This window comes from Drosophila novamexicana, unplaced genomic scaffold (assembly GCF_003285875.2).
Source record: "Drosophila novamexicana strain 15010-1031.04,08,12 unplaced genomic scaffold, DnovRS2.1 tig00000512-arrow-arrow-pilon, whole genome shotgun sequence".
Taxonomy (NCBI): domain Eukaryota; kingdom Metazoa; phylum Arthropoda; class Insecta; order Diptera; family Drosophilidae; genus Drosophila; species Drosophila novamexicana.
Window position 1 is genome coordinate 1,387,472 of NW_020824809.1, and position 14,542 is coordinate 1,402,013.

Consider the following 14,542-nt stretch of genomic DNA (forward strand, 5'->3'; position numbering starts at 1 on the left):
CCCTTTTAAGGGCTACTAATACGATTTTCTAAGAGAAAGAATTTTTCTTTTTGTCTACATCGGCATATATGTTAAGTTAGATTGGACTTGTCAACTTATCATCATTCATCATTGTAAATATCATATAAGTTCTTTCCTCATTCATTCCACCGCACAATAGATAGAAAAAGTTCCATAAATACTAAAGATTCTCTAAAGACCGCATAGACGGAAAGTGTACTCTAATATTTAAGATAATAGAAAAGTTCTTATAACGCAACCAGAATGCATATAAGATATTTTGATTTTTAAATATTTTTAATTCCTTGAAAAGTCGATTTGTGGCCCTGAAAAGGGCCTTTTGCTTTTGTTTGCTTCCCGTACAATGTACATCTAGCTGAATTTTACTTGGAGCTGGTGTACTTTGTAACTGCTTTTGTTCCCTCACTGACAGCGTGCTTGGCCAATTCGCCGGGCAGCAAAAGACGTACTGCGGTTTGGATTTCCCGACTGGTAATAGTTGAGCGTTTGTTGTAGTGAGCCAAACGGGAGGCCTCGGCAGCAATACGCTCGAAAATGTCGTTAACAAAGCTGTTCATTATGCTCATCGCCTTTGACGAAATGCCGGTGTCAGGGTGGACCTGCTTGAGCACTTTGTAAATGTAGATAGCATAGCTTTCCTTCCTCTTGCGCTTCTTCTTCTTGTCATTCTTGGTAATGTTTTTTTGAGCCTTACCAGCCTTTTTGGCTGCCTTCCCACTTGTTTTCGGCGGCATTATTATTCACAAACGTTCACTTTAATTCACTTCACAAATGTTTGACACTTAAGGGTGTGTTGCTTAGCATTTATACTTTTTTTCGAGCGACGCTTTCATGTTTATATCACGTTCAATTCGCATCTCTAAAACTGAAGAAGTAGGTAGTTGGAAAAAGTATAAATATAATGGATATGTGGTTGGATATCAGAAACATTCGATAGTTGTGTGTAAGCAGTGAAACAGTGAAATAAGGAAAATACGAAAATGTCTGGTCGCGGTAAAGGTGGAAAAGTGAAGGGAAAGGCAAAGTCGCGTTCTAACCGCGCTGGTCTTCAGTTTCCCGTTGGTCGTATTCACCGCCTCCTTCGTAAGGGCAACTATGCTGAACGTGTTGGTGCCGGTGCTCCTGTCTACTTGGCTGCCGTTATGGAATATTTGGCCGCTGAAGTTTTGGAGTTGGCTGGCAATGCTGCACGCGACAACAAGAAAACTAGAATTATTCCTCGCCACTTGCAATTGGCCATTCGTAACGATGAGGAGTTAAACAAACTGCTTTCGGGCGTCACCATTGCCCAGGGCGGTGTTTTACCCAACATCCAAGCAGTTCTGTTGCCCAAGAAGACGGAAAAGAAGGCATAATTTGCTAGTTAACTAAACAAAAAAAAAAAAAGACAGCGTATACATTTGTAAATAGTCGAAACCAACCGTCCTTTTCAGGACGACCAAAAATATTAAAAAAGAGATTATCTTTTCATTCGATAGGGTATCCGAAATCGATTCAATAATACAAAGTACAGTCGTGCTAGTCGATAAAAATGTGTAATATTGTCTTATGGAATGCGGTTGTCTTACTTTTGTGATAGATAAAAAACAAGCACAAAATATGTAAAACAAACGAACATCGGTGAATCTTGTCGATTGCTGGAGCAGTGTCGGGAGCGGTTGATTCTTAGATGGAGAAGCGTTTGACAGCTTGACCATTGCCCTGGGCGTTGTTTTACCCAACATCCAAGCAGTTCTGTTGCCCAAGAAGGCATTATGTTAAAAAAAGGCATAATTTGCTAGTTAACGAAACTAAAAAAAAAAAAGCGTATTCTTCGTAAATAGTTGAAACCAACCGTCCTTTTCAGGACGACCAAAAATATTTAAAAAGAGATTATCTTTTCATTCGATAGGGTATCCGAAATCGATTCAATAATACAAAGTACAGTCGTGCTAGTCGATAAAAATGTGTAATATTGTCTTATGGAATGCGGTTGTCTTACTTTTGTGATAGATAAAAAACAAGCACAAAATATGTAAAACAAACGAACATCGGTGAATCTTGTCGATTGCTGGAGCAGTGTCGGGAGCGATTGATGGAAAAACGTTTGTCAGCTTGACCATTGCCGGGTGCGTTCTTTTACCCAACATCCAAGCAATTCTGCTGCCCAAGAAGACGGAAAAGAAGGCATAATTTGCTAGCAAAAAAAAAAGACAGCGTATGCATTTGTAAATAGTCGAAACCAACCGTCCTTTTCAGGACGACCAAAAATATTTAAAAAGAGATTATCTTTTCATTCAATAGGGTATCCGAAATCGATTCAATAATACAAAGTACATCTCAGCTCAAAAGTACAGTCGTGCTAGTCGCTAAAAATGTGCAAATTGTCCTATCGAATGCGGTTGTCATACGTTTGTGATGGATTAAAAACAAGCACAAAATATGTAAAACAAACGAACATCGGTGATTCTGGTCGATTAATGGAGCAGTGTCGGGAGCGGTTGATTCTGAGATGGAGAAACGTTTGACGCTTGAATACATCACATTTTAGACATTCATATGATCTGTGCTTGCTTCTTTCATTAAGGTTGAATTAAACGTTTTTGATCTCTTAATAAAACGGATTGGTGGTCCTGAAAAGGACCGATTGGTGTCAACATAAATTCTACATTTTCTTTTTAACCGCCAAAACCGTACAGGGTACGGCCTTGTCTTTTCAGCGCGTAAACAACATCCATGGCTGTGACTGTCTTCCTCTTGGCGTGCTCGGTGTATGTGACCGCATCACGGATAACATTTTCCAAGAAAACTTTTAGAACACCACGAGTTTCCTCATAAATAAGACCAGAAATACGTTTTACGCCACCACGACGAGCTAAACGGCGGATAGCTGGTTTCGTGATGCCCTGGATATTATCACGCAACACTTTGCGATGACGTTTGGCGCCGCCTTTACCCAAGCCTTTGCCACCTTTACCACGACCAGTCATTTTTCACTTTATATTTTTATTCTACTTTACACCACGAATGTCACAAAGATACTAATGCTAGCTCTTCAGCCAGCGCTTATATTTATACCAAAAATATCCAAAACTCGAGCGAGTAAAAAAATATTTCCATCTCGCTCACACACTACCCTCGTAACATATTCGGCAAAGCGACGAACAGCAAACATCTTTCGTTCTCTTTCTAACTTATCACGTATTTTCTATATAAGCGATACACAAACGAGACACATGCTCAGTGTGTTTTTAACAGTGACTGTGTAAAGTTAGAATTGTGAAAGAAAGATGGCTCGTACTAAGCAAACTGCTCGTAAATCAACTGGAGGAAAGGCTCCTCGGAAACAGTTAGCTACTAAGGCAGCACGTAAAAGTGCTCCAGCAACTGGTGGTGTGAAGAAACCTCATCGCTATAGGCCAGGCACTGTTGCCCTGCGTGAAATTCGTCGCTACCAGAAGAGCACGGAACTGCTTATTCGCAAGTTGCCGTTCCAGCGTTTAGTACGCGAAATTGCTCAGGACTTCAAGACCGACTTACGTTTCCAGAGCTCGGCTGTGATGGCTTTGCAGGAAGCTAGCGAAGCCTATCTAGTTGGCCTATTCGAAGATACAAATTTGTGTGCTATCCACGCTAAGCGTGTCACCATCATGCCCAAGGACATTCAACTGGCCAGACGTATTCGTGGGGAGCGCGCTTAAGTTATACCTCATCCTTAAAACATAAATATCAAACAAATCGGTCCTTTTCAGGACCACAAAATATTCTAAACAAGGAGATTGATATTTTCCAATATACAACTTGAAAAATGTACATCATACCAAAAAAGACAACAACACATTGTGACAGAAATAATCTAAAAAAAAAAAAACGATTTTCTGTCACCGAATTTTATTTGCAATATCATGCTCGAAAAAACTACGCCTATTGAAACATTTTTCAGCTAGAATTCCAGGAGAGCTGATGGATTATTTGCAAAAGATATTACTAGTCGGAAGATTTTTATTCGGGTAGTTTGGAATACTGATCCTTTGCTGTAGCCAACGGATAATAAGTTATCTTTTTTATTTCGAAAACAGAGTGCTTGTTTTCTAAATTACGAGTCCAAACTTTCGTCGATTACAATTGTTAATTTTCTGAAAGATATATCTATATTCTGATATTTAAAAATATTTTAAATTCCTTGAAAAGGCGATTTGTGGCCCTGAAAAGGGCCTTTTGCTTTTGTTTGCTTCCCGTACAATGTACATCTAGCTAAATTTTACTTGGAGCTGGTGTACTTTGTAACTGCTTTTGTTCCCTCACTGACAGCGTGCTTGGCCAATTCGCCGGGCAGCAAAAGACGTACTGCGGTTTGGATTTCCCGACTGGTAATAGTTGAGCGTTTGTTGTAGTGAGCCAAACGGGAGGCCTCGGCAGCAATACGCTCGAAAATGTCGTTAACAAAGCTGTTCATTATGCTCATCGCCTTTGACGAAATGCCGGTGTCAGGGTGGACTTGCTTGAGCACTTTGTAAATGTAGATAGCATAGCTTTCCTTCCTCTTGCGCTTCTTCTTCTTGTCATTCTTGGTAATGTTTTTTTGAGCCTTACCAGCCTTTTTGGCTGCCTTCCCACTTGTTTTCGGCGGCATTATTATTCACAAACGTTCACTTTAATTCACTTCACAAATGTTTGACACTTGGGGTGTGTTGCTTAGCATTTATACTTTTTTTCGAGCGACGCTTTCATGTTTATATCACGTTCAACTCGCATCTCTAAAACTGAAGAAGTAGGTAGTTGGAAAAAGTATAAATATAATGGATATGTGGTTGGATATCAGAAACATTCGATAGTTGTGTGTAAGCAGTGAAACAGTGAAATAAGGAAAATACGAAAATACGAAAATGTCTGGTCGCGGTAAAGGTGGAAAAGTGAAGGGAAAGGCAAAGTCGCGTTCTAACCGCGCTGGTCTTCAGTTTCCCGTTGGTCGTATTCACCGCCTCCTTCGTAAGGGCAACTATGCTGAACGTGTTGGTGCCGGTGCTCCTGTCTACTTGGCTGCCGTTATGGAATATTTGGCCGCTGAAGTTTTGGAGTTGGCTGGCAATGCTGCACGCGACAACAAGAAAACTAGAATTATCCCTCGCCACTTGCAATTGGCCATTCGTAACGATGAGGAGTTAAACAAACTGCTTTCGGGCGTCACCATTGCCCAGGGCGGTGTTTTACCCAACATCCAAGCAGTTCTGTTGCCCAAGAAGGCATTATGTTAAAAAAAGGCATAATTTGCTAGTTAACGAAACTAAAAAAAAAAAAGCGTATTCTTCGTAAATAGTTGAAACCAACCGTCCTTTTCAGGACGACCAAAAATATTTAAAAAGAGATTATCTTTTCATTCAATAGGGTATCCGAAATCGATTCAATAATACAAAGTACATCTCAGCTCAAAAGTACAGTCGTGCTAGTCGCTAAAAATGTGCAAATTGTCCTATCGAATGCGGTTGTCATACGTTTGTGATGGATTAAAAACAAGCACAAAATATGTAAAACAAACGAACATCGGTGATTCTGGTCGATTAATGGAGCAGTGTCGGGAGCGGTTGATTCTGAGATGGAGAAACGTTTGACGCTTGAATACATCACATTTTAGACATTCATATGATCTGTGCTTGCTTCTTTCATTAAGGTTGAATTAAACGTTTTTGATCTCTTAATAAAACGGATTGGTGGTCCTGAAAAGGACCGATTGGTGTCAACATAAATTCTACATTTTCTTTTTAACCGCCAAAACCGTACAGGGTACGGCCTTGTCTTTTCAGCGCGTAAACAACATCCATGGCTGTGACTGTCTTCCTCTTGGCGTGCTCGGTGTATGTGACCGCATCACGGATAACATTTTCCAAGAAAACTTTTAGAACACCACGAGTTTCCTCATAAATAAGACCAGAAATACGTTTTACGCCACCACGACGAGCTAAACGGCGGATAGCTGGTTTCGTGATGCCCTGGATATTATCACGCAACACTTTGCGATGACGTTTGGCGCCGCCTTTACCCAAGCCTTTGCCACCTTTACCACGACCAGTCATTTTTCACTTTATATTTTTATTCTACTTTACACCACGAATGTCACAAAGATACTAATGCTAGCTCTTCAGCCAGCGCTTATATTTATACAAAAAATATCCAAAACTCGAGCGAGTAAGAAAATATTTCCATCTCGCTCACACACTACCCTCGTAACATATTCGGCAAAGCGACGAACAGCAAATATCTTTCGTTCTCTTTCTAACTTATCACTCATGTTCTATATAAGCGATACACAAACGAGACACATGCTCAGTGTGTTTTTAACAGTGACTGTGTAAAGTTAGAATTGTGAAAGAAAGATGGCTCGTACTAAGCAAACTGCTCGTAAATCAACTGGAGGAAAGGCTCCTCGGAAACAGTTAGCTACTAAGGCAGCACGTAAAAGTGCTCCAGCAACTGGTGGTGTGAAGAAACCTCATCGCTATAGGCCAGGCACTGTTGCCCTGCGTGAAATTCGTCGCTACCAGAAGAGCACGGAACTGCTTATTCGCAAGTTGCCGTTCCAGCGTTTAGTACGCGAAATTGCTCAGGACTTCAAGACCGACTTACGTTTCCAGAGCTCGGCTGTGATGGCTTTGCAGGAAGCTAGCGAAGCCTATCTAGTTGGCCTATTCGAAGATACAAATTTGTGTGCTATCCACGCTAAGCGTGTCACCATCATGCCCAAGGACATTCAACTGGCCAGACGTATTCGTGGGGAGCGCGCTTAAGTTATACCTCATCCTTAATATCAAACAAATCGGTCCTTTTCAGGACCACAAAATATTCTAAACAAGGAGGTTGATATTTTCCAATATACAACTTGAAATATGTACATCATACCAAAAAAGACATTGTGACAGAAATAATTTATTTGCAATATCATGCTCGAAAAAACTACGCGTTTGCCTATTGAAACATTTTTCAGCTAGAATTCCAGAAGAGAGCTGATGGATTATTTGCAAAAGATATTACTAGTCGGAAGATTTTTATTCGGGTAGTTTGGAATACTGATCCTTTGCTGTAGCCAACGGATAATAAGTTATCTTTTTTATTTCGAAAACAGAGTGCTTGTATTCTAAAATAACGAGTCCAAACTTTCGTCGATTACAATTGTTAATTTTCTGAAAGATATATCTATATTCTGATATTTAAAAATATTTTAAATTCCTTGAAAAGGCGATTTGTGGCCCTGAAAAGGGCCTTTTGCTTTTGTTTGCTTCCCGTACAATGTACATCTAGCTAAATTTTACTTGGAGCTGGTGTACTTTGTAACTGCTTTTGTTCCCTCACTGACAGCGTGCTTGGCCAATTCGCCGGGCAGCAAAAGACGTACTGCGGTTTGGATTTCCCGACTGGTAATAGTTGAGCGTTTGTTGTAGTGAGCCAAACGGGAGGCCTCGGCAGCAATACGCTCGAAAATGTCGTTAACAAAGCTGTTCATTATGCTCATCGCCTTTGACGAAATGCCGGTGTCAGGGTGGACCTGCTTGAGCACTTTGTAAATGTAGATAGCATAGCTTTCCTTCCTCTTGCGCTTCTTCTTCTTGTCATTCTTGGTAATGTTTTTTTGAGCCTTACCAGCCTTTTTGGCTGCCTTCCCACTTGTTTTCGGCGGCATTATTATTCACAAACGTTCACTTTAATTCACTTCACAAATGTTTGACACTTGGGGTGTGTTGCTTCGCATTTATACTTTTTTTCGAGCGACGCTTTCATGTTTATATCACGTTCAACTCGCATCTCTAAAACTGAAGAAGTAGGTAGTTGGAAAAAGTATAAACATAATGGATATGTGGTTGGATGTCAGAAACATTCGATAGTTGTGTGTAAGCAGTGAAACAGTGAAATAAGGAAAATACGAAAATGTCTGGTCGCGGTAAAGGTGGAAAAGTGAAGGGAAAGGCAAAGTCGCGTTCTAACCGCGCTGGTCTTCAGTTTCCCGTTGGTCGTATTCACCGCCTCCTTCGTAAGGGCAACTATGCTGAACGTGTTGGTGCCGGTGCTCCTGTCTACTTGGCTGCCGTTATGGAATATTTGGCCGCTGAAGTTTTGGAGTTGGCTGGCAATGCTGCACGCGACAACAAGAAAACTAGAATTATCCCTCGCCACTTGCAATTGGCCATTCGTAACGATGAGGAGTTAAACAAACTGCTTTCGGGCGTCACCATTGCCCAGGGCGGTGTTTTACCCAACATCCAAGCAGTTCTGTTGCCCAAGAAGACGGAAAAGAAGGCATAATTTGCTAGTTAACTAAACAAAAAAAAAAAAAAAGACAGCGTATACATTTGTAAATAGTCGAAACCAACCGTCCTTTTCAGGACGACCAAAAATATTAAAAAAGAGATTATCTTTTCATTCGATAGGGTATCCGAAATCGATTCAATAATACAAAGTACAGTCGTGCTAGTCGATAAAAATGTGTAATATTGTCTTATGGAATGCGGTTGTCTTACTTTTGTGATAGATAAAAAACAAGCACAAAATATGTAAAACAAACGAACATCGGTGAATCTTGTCGATTGCTGGAGCAGTGTCGGGAGCGGTTGATTCTTAGATGGAGAAGCGTTTGACAGCTTGACCATTGCCCTGGGCGTTGTTTTACCCAACATCCAAGCAGTTCTGTTGCCCAAGAAGGCATTATGTTAAAAAAAGGCATAATTTGCTAGTTAACGAAACTAAAAAAAAAAAGCGTATTCTTCGTAAATAGTTGAAACCAACCGTCCTTTTCAGGACGACCAAAATATTTAAAAAGAGATTATCTTTTCATTCAATAGGGTATCCGAAATCGATTCAATAATACAAAGTACATCTCAGCTCAAAAGTACAGTCGTGCTAGTCGCTAAAAATGTGCAAATTGTCCTATCGAATGCGGTTGTCATACGTTTGTGATGGATTAAAAACAAGCACAAAATATGTAAAACAAACGAACATCGGTGATTCTGGTCGATTAATGGAGCAGTGTCGGGAGCGGTTGATTCTGAGATGGAGAAACGTTTGACGCTTGAATACATCACATTTTAGACATTCATATGATCTGTGCTTGCTTCTTTCATTAAGGTTGAATTAAACGTTTTTGATCTCTTAATAAAACGGATTGGTGGTCCTGAAAAGGACCGATTGGTGTCAACATAAATTGTACATTTTCTTTTTAACCGCCAAAACCGTACAGGGTACGGCCTTGTCTTTTCAGCGCGTAAACAACATCCATGGCTGTGACTGTCTTCCTCTTGGCGTGCTCGGTGTATGTGACCGCATCACGGATAACATTTTCCAAGAAAACTTTTAGAACACCACGAGTTTCCTCATAAATAAGACCAGAAATACGTTTTACGCCACCACGACGAGCTAAACGGCGGATAGCTGGTTTCGTGATGCCCTGGATATTATCACGCAACACTTTGCGATGACGTTTGGCGCCGCCTTTACCCAAGCCTTTGCCACCTTTACCACGACCAGTCATTTTTCACTTTATATTTTTATTCTACTTTACACCACGAATGTCACAAAGATACTAATGCTAGCTCTTCAGCCAGCGCTTATATTTATACAAAAAATATCCAAAACTCGAGCGAGTAAGAAAATATTTCCATCTCGCTCACACACTACCCTCGTAACATATTCGGCAAAGCGACGAACAGCAAATATCTTTCGTTCTCTTTCTAACTTATCACTCATGTTCTATATAAGCGATACACAAACGAGACACATGCTCAGTGTGTTTTTAACAGTGACTGTGTAAAGTTAGAATTGTGAAAGAAAGATGGCTCGTACTAAGCAAACTGCTCGTAAATCAACTGGAGGAAAGGCTCCTCGGAAACAGTTAGCTACTAAGGCAGCACGTAAAAGTGCTCCAGCAACTGGTGGTGTGAAGAAACCTCATCGCTATAGGCCAGGCACTGTTGCCCTGCGTGAAATTCGTCGCTACCAGAAGAGCACGGAACTGCTTATTCGCAAGTTGCCGTTCCAGCGTTTAGTACGCGAAATTGCTCAGGATTTCAAGACCGACTTACGTTTCCAGAGCTCGGCTGTGATGGCTTTGCAGGAAGCTAGCGAAGCCTATCTAGTTGGCCTATTCGAAGATACAAATTTGTGTGCTATCCACGCTAAGCGTGTCACCATCATGCCCAAGGACATTCAACTGGCCAGACGTATTCGTGGGGAGCGCGCTTAAGTTATACCTCACCCTTAAAACATAAATATCAAACAAATCGGTCCTTTTCAGGACCACAAAATATTCTAAACAAGGAGATTGATATTTTCCAATATACAACTTGAAATATGTACATCATACCAAAAAAGACAACAACACATTGTGACAAATAATCTAAAAAAAAACGATTTTCTGTCACCGAATTTTATTTGCAATATCATGCTCGAAAAATCTACGCGTTTGCCTATTGAAACATTTTTCAGCTAGAATTCCAGAAGAGAGCTGATGGATTATTTGCAAAAGTCTACTAGTCGGAAGATTTTTATTCGGGTAGTTTGGAATACTGATCCTTTGCTGTAGCCAACGCATAATAAGTTATCTTTTTTATTTCGAAAACAGAGTGCTTGTATTCTAAAATAACGAGTCCAAACTTTCGTCGATTACAATTGTTAATTTTCTGAAAGATATATCTATATTCTGATATTTAAAAATATTTTAAATTCCTTGAAAAGGCGATTTGTGGCCCTGAAAAGGGCCTTTTGCTTTTGTTTGCTTCCCGTACAATGTACATCTAGCTGAATTTTACTTGGAGCTGGTGTACTTTGTAACTGCTTTTGTTCCCTCACTGACAGCGTGCTTGGCCAATTCGCCGGGCAGCAAAAGACGTACTGCGGTTTGGATTTCCCGACTGGTAATAGTTGAGCGTTTGTTGTAGTGAGCCAAACGGGAGGCCTCGGCAGCAATACGCTCGAAAATGTCGTTAACAAAGCTGTTCATTATGCTCATCGCCTTTGACGAAATGCCGGTGTCAGGGTGGACCTGCTTGAGCACTTTGTAAATGTAGATAGCATAGCTTTCCTTCCTCTTGCGCTTCTTCTTCTTGTCATTCTTGGTAATGTTTTTTTGAGCCTTACCAGCCTTTTTGGCTGCCTTCCCACTTGTTTTCGGCGGCATTATTATTCACAAACGTTCACTTTAATTCACTTCACAAATGTTTGACACTTGGGGTGTGTTGCTTAGCATTTATACTTTTTTTCGAGCGACGCTTTCATGTTTATATCACGTTCAACTCGCATCTCTAAAACTGAAGAAGTAGGTAGTTGGAAAAAGTATAAATATAATGGATATGTGGTTGGATGTCAGAAACATTCGATAGTTGTGTGTAAGCAGTGAAACAGTGAAATAAGGAAAATACGAAAATGTCTGGTCGCGGTAAAGGTGGAAAAGTGAAGGGAAAGGCAAAGTCGCGTTCTAACCGCGCTGGTCTTCAGTTTCCCGTTGGTCGTATTCACCGCCTCCTTCGTAAGGGCAACTATGCTGAACGTGTTGGTGCCGGTGCTCCTGTCTACTTGGCTGCCGTTATGGAATATTTGGCCGCTGAAGTTTTGGAGTTGGCTGGCAATGCTGCACGCGACAACAAGAAAACTAGAATTATCCCTCGCCACTTGCAATTGGCCATTCGTAACGATGAGGAGTTAAACAAACTGCTTTCGGGCGTCACCATTGCCCAGGGCGGTGTTTTACCCAACATCCAAGCAGTTCTGTTGCCCAAGAAGACGGAAAAGAAGGCATAATTTGCTAGTAACTAAACAAAAAAAAAAAAAGACGGCGTATACATTTGTAAATAGTCGAAACCAACCGTCCTTTTCAGGACGACCAAAAATATTAAAAAAGAGATTATCTTTTCATTCGATAGGGTATCCGAAATCGATTCAATAATACAAAGTACAGTCGTGCTAGTCGATAAAAATGTGTAATATTGTCTTATGGAATGCGGTTGTCTTACTTTTGTGATAGATAAAAAACAAGCACAAAATATGTAAAACAAACGAACATCGGTGAGTCCTTGCGATTGCTGGAGCAGTGTCGGGAGCGATTGATGGAGAAACGTTTGTCAGCTTGACCATTGCCGGGTGCGTTGTTTTACCCAACATCCAAGCAGTTCTGTTGCCCAAGGCATTATGTTAAAAAAAGGCATAATTTGCTAGTTAACGAAACTAAAAAAAAAAAAGCGTATTCTTCGTAAATAGTTGAAACAACCGTCCTTTTCAGGACGACCAAAATATTTAAAAAGAGATTATCTTTTCATTCAATAGGGTATCCGAAATCGATTCAATAATACAAAGTACATCTCAGCTCAAAAGTACAGTCGTGCTAGTCGCTAAGAATGTGCAAATTGTCCTATCGAATGCGGTTGTCATACGTTTGTGATGGATTAAAAACAAGCACAAAATATGTCTTACTTTTGTGATAGATTAAAAACAAGCACAAAATTTGTAAAACAAACGAACATCGGTGAATCTTGTCGATTGCTGGAGCAGTGCCGGGAGCGGTTGATTCTTAGATGGAGAAGCGTTTGACAGCTTGACCATTGCCCTGGGCGTTGTTTTACCCAATATCCAAGCAGTTCTGTTGCCCAAGAAGGCATAATATTGAAAAAAGGGCATAATTTGCTAGTTAACTAAACAAAAAAAAGACAGCGGATAAAAGTTGACAACATCACATTTTAGATATTCATATGATCTGTGCTAGCGTGTTTCATTAAGGTTAAGGTTAAGAATTAAACGTTTTTGATCTCTTAATAAAACGGATTAGTGGTCCTGAAAAGGACCGATTGGTGTCAACATAAATTCTACATTTTCTTTTTAACCGCCAAAACCGTACAGGGTACGGCCTTGTTCTTTTCAGCAGCGTAAACAACATCCATGGCTGTGACTGTCTTCCTCTTGGCGGCTCGGTGTAGTGACCGCATCACGGATAACATTTTTCCAAGAAAACTTTTAGAACACCACGAGTTTCCTCATAAATAAGACCAGAAATACGTTTACGCCACCACGACGAGCTAAACGGCGGATAGCTGGTTTCGTGATGCCCTGAATATTATCACGCAACACTTTGCGATGACGTTTGGCGCCGCCTTTACCCAAGCCTTTGCCACCTTTACCACGACCAGTCATTTTTCACTTTATATTTTTATTCTACTTTACACCACGAATGTCACAAAGATACTAATGCTAGCTCTTCAGCCAGCGCTTATATTTATACCAAAAATCCTCCAAAACTCGAGCGAGTAAAAAAATATTCCATCTCGCTCAACACACTACCTTCGTAACATATTCGGCAAAGCGACGAACAGCAAACATCTTTCGTTCTCTTCTAACTTATCACTTATTTTCTATATAAGCGATACACAAACGAGACGAACGGTTATTGTGTTTTTAACAGTGACTGTGTAAAGTTAGAATTGTGAAAGAAGATGGCTCGTACTAAGCAAACTGCTCGTAAATCAAACTGGAGGAAAGGCTCCTCGGAAACAGTTAGCTACTAAGGCAGCACGTAAAAGTGCTCCAGCAACTGGTGGTGTGAAGAAACCTCATCGCTATAGGCCAGGCACTGTTGCCCTGCGTGAAATTCGTCGCTACCAGAAGAGCACGGAACTGCTTATTCGCAAGTTGCCGTTCCAGCGTTTAGTACGCGAAATTGCTCAGGACTTCAAGACCGACTTACGTTTCCAGAGCTCGGCTGTGATGGCTTTGCAGGAAGCTAGCGAAGCCTATCTAGTTGGCCTATTCGAAGATACAAATTTGTGTGCTATCCACGCTAAGCGTGTCACCATCATGCCCAAGGACATTCAACTGGCCAGACGTATTCGTGGGGGAGCGCGCTTAAGTTATACCTCATCCTTAAAATTAAATATCAACACAATCGGTCCTTTTCAGGACCACAAAATATTCTAAACAAGGAGATTGATATTTTCCAATATACAACTTGAAATATGTACATCATACCAAAAGACAACAACACATTGTGACAGAAATAATCTAAAAAAAAAAAAACGATTTTCTGTCACCGAATTTTTTGCAATATCATGCTCGAAAACTACGCGTTTGCCTATTGAAACATTTTTCAGCTAGAATTCCCAGAAGAGAGCTGATGGATTATTTGCAAAAGATATTACTAGTCGGAAGATTTTTATTCGGGTAGTTTGGAATACTGATCCTTTGCTGTAGCCAACGATCTAAGTTATTTTTTTCGAAAACAGAGTGCTTGTATTCTAATAACGAGTCCAAACTTTCGTCGATTACAATGTTAATTTTCTGAAATATATCTATTCTGATATTTAAAAATATTTTTCCTTGAAAGGCGTGTGGCCCTGAAAAGGGCCTTTTTGCTTTTGTTTGCTTCCCGTACAATGTACATCTAGCTGAATTTTACTTGGAGCTGGTACTTTGTAACTGCTTTTGTTCCCTCATGACAGCGTGCTTGGCCAATTCGCCGGGCAGCAAAAGCGTACTGCGGTTTGGATTTCCCGACTGGTAATAGTTGAGCGTTTGTTGT

The 14,542-nt window shown here is 40.5% G+C and overlaps 12 protein-coding genes and 1 pseudogene across 12 annotated transcripts; 6 read left to right on the top strand and 7 right to left on the bottom strand.

The window, feature by feature from the left end:
• Nucleotides 1-322: 322 nt before the first annotated feature.
• LOC115761918 (histone H2B) lies at nucleotides 323-774 on the bottom strand. The gene has a single exon (XM_030703936.1). It carries the CDS (start codon nucleotides 753-755, stop codon nucleotides 384-386), a length of 372 nt encoding a protein of 123 aa, XP_030559796.1. The 5' UTR covers nucleotides 756-774; the 3' UTR covers nucleotides 323-383.
• Nucleotides 775-972: 198 nt separating this feature from the next.
• LOC115761965 (histone H2A) lies at nucleotides 973-1,479 on the top strand. Its single transcript, XM_030704007.1, has one exon. The coding sequence runs from the start codon at nucleotides 1,002-1,004 to the stop codon at nucleotides 1,374-1,376; it is 375 nt and encodes a 124-aa protein (XP_030559867.1). The 5' UTR covers nucleotides 973-1,001; the 3' UTR covers nucleotides 1,377-1,479.
• Nucleotides 1,480-2,678: 1,199 nt separating this feature from the next.
• Nucleotides 2,679-3,005, bottom strand: LOC115761857 (histone H4). Its single transcript, XM_030703844.1, has one exon. The coding sequence runs from the start codon at nucleotides 2,988-2,990 to the stop codon at nucleotides 2,679-2,681; it is 312 nt and encodes a 103-aa protein (XP_030559704.1). The 5' UTR covers nucleotides 2,991-3,005.
• Nucleotides 3,006-3,273: 268 nt separating this feature from the next.
• On the top strand, nucleotides 3,274-6,782 carry LOC115762025. Its single transcript, XM_030704092.1, has 3 exons — nucleotides 3,274-3,698; nucleotides 4,995-5,230; nucleotides 6,368-6,782. The coding sequence occupies exons 1-3, from the start codon at nucleotides 3,291-3,293 to the stop codon at nucleotides 6,780-6,782; spliced, it is 1,059 nt and encodes a 352-aa protein (XP_030559952.1). The 5' UTR covers nucleotides 3,274-3,290.
• LOC115761855 (histone H2B) lies at nucleotides 4,107-4,648 on the bottom strand. The gene has a single exon (XM_030703842.1). The coding sequence runs from the start codon at nucleotides 4,631-4,633 to the stop codon at nucleotides 4,262-4,264; it is 372 nt and encodes a 123-aa protein (XP_030559702.1). The 5' UTR covers nucleotides 4,634-4,648; the 3' UTR covers nucleotides 4,107-4,261.
• Nucleotides 5,760-6,086, bottom strand: LOC115761856 (histone H4). The gene has a single exon (XM_030703843.1). It carries the CDS (start codon nucleotides 6,069-6,071, stop codon nucleotides 5,760-5,762), a length of 312 nt encoding a protein of 103 aa, XP_030559703.1. The 5' UTR covers nucleotides 6,072-6,086.
• Nucleotides 6,783-6,990: 208 nt separating the features above from the next.
• Nucleotides 6,991-7,687, bottom strand: LOC115761914 (histone H2B). The gene has a single exon (XM_030703932.1). It carries the CDS (start codon nucleotides 7,670-7,672, stop codon nucleotides 7,301-7,303), a length of 372 nt encoding a protein of 123 aa, XP_030559792.1. The 5' UTR covers nucleotides 7,673-7,687; the 3' UTR covers nucleotides 6,991-7,300.
• Nucleotides 7,688-7,809: 122 nt separating this feature from the next.
• On the top strand, nucleotides 7,810-8,316 carry LOC115761962 (histone H2A). Its single transcript, XM_030704003.1, has one exon. It carries the CDS (start codon nucleotides 7,918-7,920, stop codon nucleotides 8,290-8,292), a length of 375 nt encoding a protein of 124 aa, XP_030559863.1. The 5' UTR covers nucleotides 7,810-7,917; the 3' UTR covers nucleotides 8,293-8,316.
• An 886-nt stretch (nucleotides 8,317-9,202) lies between these two features.
• LOC115762026 lies at nucleotides 9,203-13,161 on the bottom strand (annotated as a pseudogene).
• LOC115761982 (histone H3) lies at nucleotides 9,797-10,225 on the top strand. Its single transcript, XM_030704029.1, has one exon. It carries the CDS (start codon nucleotides 9,815-9,817, stop codon nucleotides 10,223-10,225), a length of 411 nt encoding a protein of 136 aa, XP_030559889.1. The 5' UTR covers nucleotides 9,797-9,814.
• On the bottom strand, nucleotides 10,628-11,173 carry LOC115761984 (histone H2B). The gene has a single exon (XM_030704031.1). The coding sequence runs from the start codon at nucleotides 11,156-11,158 to the stop codon at nucleotides 10,787-10,789; it is 372 nt and encodes a 123-aa protein (XP_030559891.1). The 5' UTR covers nucleotides 11,159-11,173; the 3' UTR covers nucleotides 10,628-10,786.
• Nucleotides 11,375-11,778, top strand: LOC115761983 (histone H2A). The gene has a single exon (XM_030704030.1). The coding sequence runs from the start codon at nucleotides 11,404-11,406 to the stop codon at nucleotides 11,776-11,778; it is 375 nt and encodes a 124-aa protein (XP_030559890.1). The 5' UTR covers nucleotides 11,375-11,403.
• Nucleotides 13,162-13,460: 299 nt separating the features above from the next.
• On the top strand, nucleotides 13,461-13,855 carry LOC115762028 (histone H3-like; the record flags this gene model as incomplete). The annotated part of the gene is made up of 2 exons (XM_030704093.1): nucleotides 13,461-13,485; nucleotides 13,556-13,855. Coding segments are annotated over exons 1-2 (325 nt in total), but the record flags the coding sequence as incomplete, so codon positions are not given.
• Between the last annotated feature and the right edge of the window lie 687 nt (nucleotides 13,856-14,542).

Coding starts and splice junctions, on each gene's coding strand:
- LOC115761962 (XM_030704003.1), top strand. CDS start 7,918: ATGTCTGGTCGCGGTAAAGGTGGAAAAGTGAAGGGAAAGGCAAAGTCG.
- LOC115762025 (XM_030704092.1), top strand. CDS start 3,291: ATGGCTCGTACTAAGCAAACTGCTCGTAAATCAACTGGAGGAAAGGCT. Junction 3,699..4,994: donor GTATTCGTGGGGAGCGCGCT/TAAGTTATACCT, acceptor CTCCTTCGTAAG/GGCAACTATGCTGAACGTGT. Junction 5,231..6,367: donor CCCAACATCCAAGCAGTTCT/GTTGCCCAAGAA, acceptor GAATTGTGAAAG/AAAGATGGCTCGTACTAAGC.
- LOC115761984 (XM_030704031.1), bottom strand. CDS start 11,158: ATGCCGCCGAAAACAAGTGGGAAGGCAGCCAAAAAGGCTGGTAAGGCT.
- LOC115761914 (XM_030703932.1), bottom strand. CDS start 7,672: ATGCCGCCGAAAACAAGTGGGAAGGCAGCCAAAAAGGCTGGTAAGGCT.
- LOC115761983 (XM_030704030.1), top strand. CDS start 11,404: ATGTCTGGTCGCGGTAAAGGTGGAAAAGTGAAGGGAAAGGCAAAGTCG.
- LOC115761965 (XM_030704007.1), top strand. CDS start 1,002: ATGTCTGGTCGCGGTAAAGGTGGAAAAGTGAAGGGAAAGGCAAAGTCG.
- LOC115761857 (XM_030703844.1), bottom strand. CDS start 2,990: ATGACTGGTCGTGGTAAAGGTGGCAAAGGCTTGGGTAAAGGCGGCGCC.
- LOC115761856 (XM_030703843.1), bottom strand. CDS start 6,071: ATGACTGGTCGTGGTAAAGGTGGCAAAGGCTTGGGTAAAGGCGGCGCC.
- LOC115761855 (XM_030703842.1), bottom strand. CDS start 4,633: ATGCCGCCGAAAACAAGTGGGAAGGCAGCCAAAAAGGCTGGTAAGGCT.
- LOC115761918 (XM_030703936.1), bottom strand. CDS start 755: ATGCCGCCGAAAACAAGTGGGAAGGCAGCCAAAAAGGCTGGTAAGGCT.
- LOC115761982 (XM_030704029.1), top strand. CDS start 9,815: ATGGCTCGTACTAAGCAAACTGCTCGTAAATCAACTGGAGGAAAGGCT.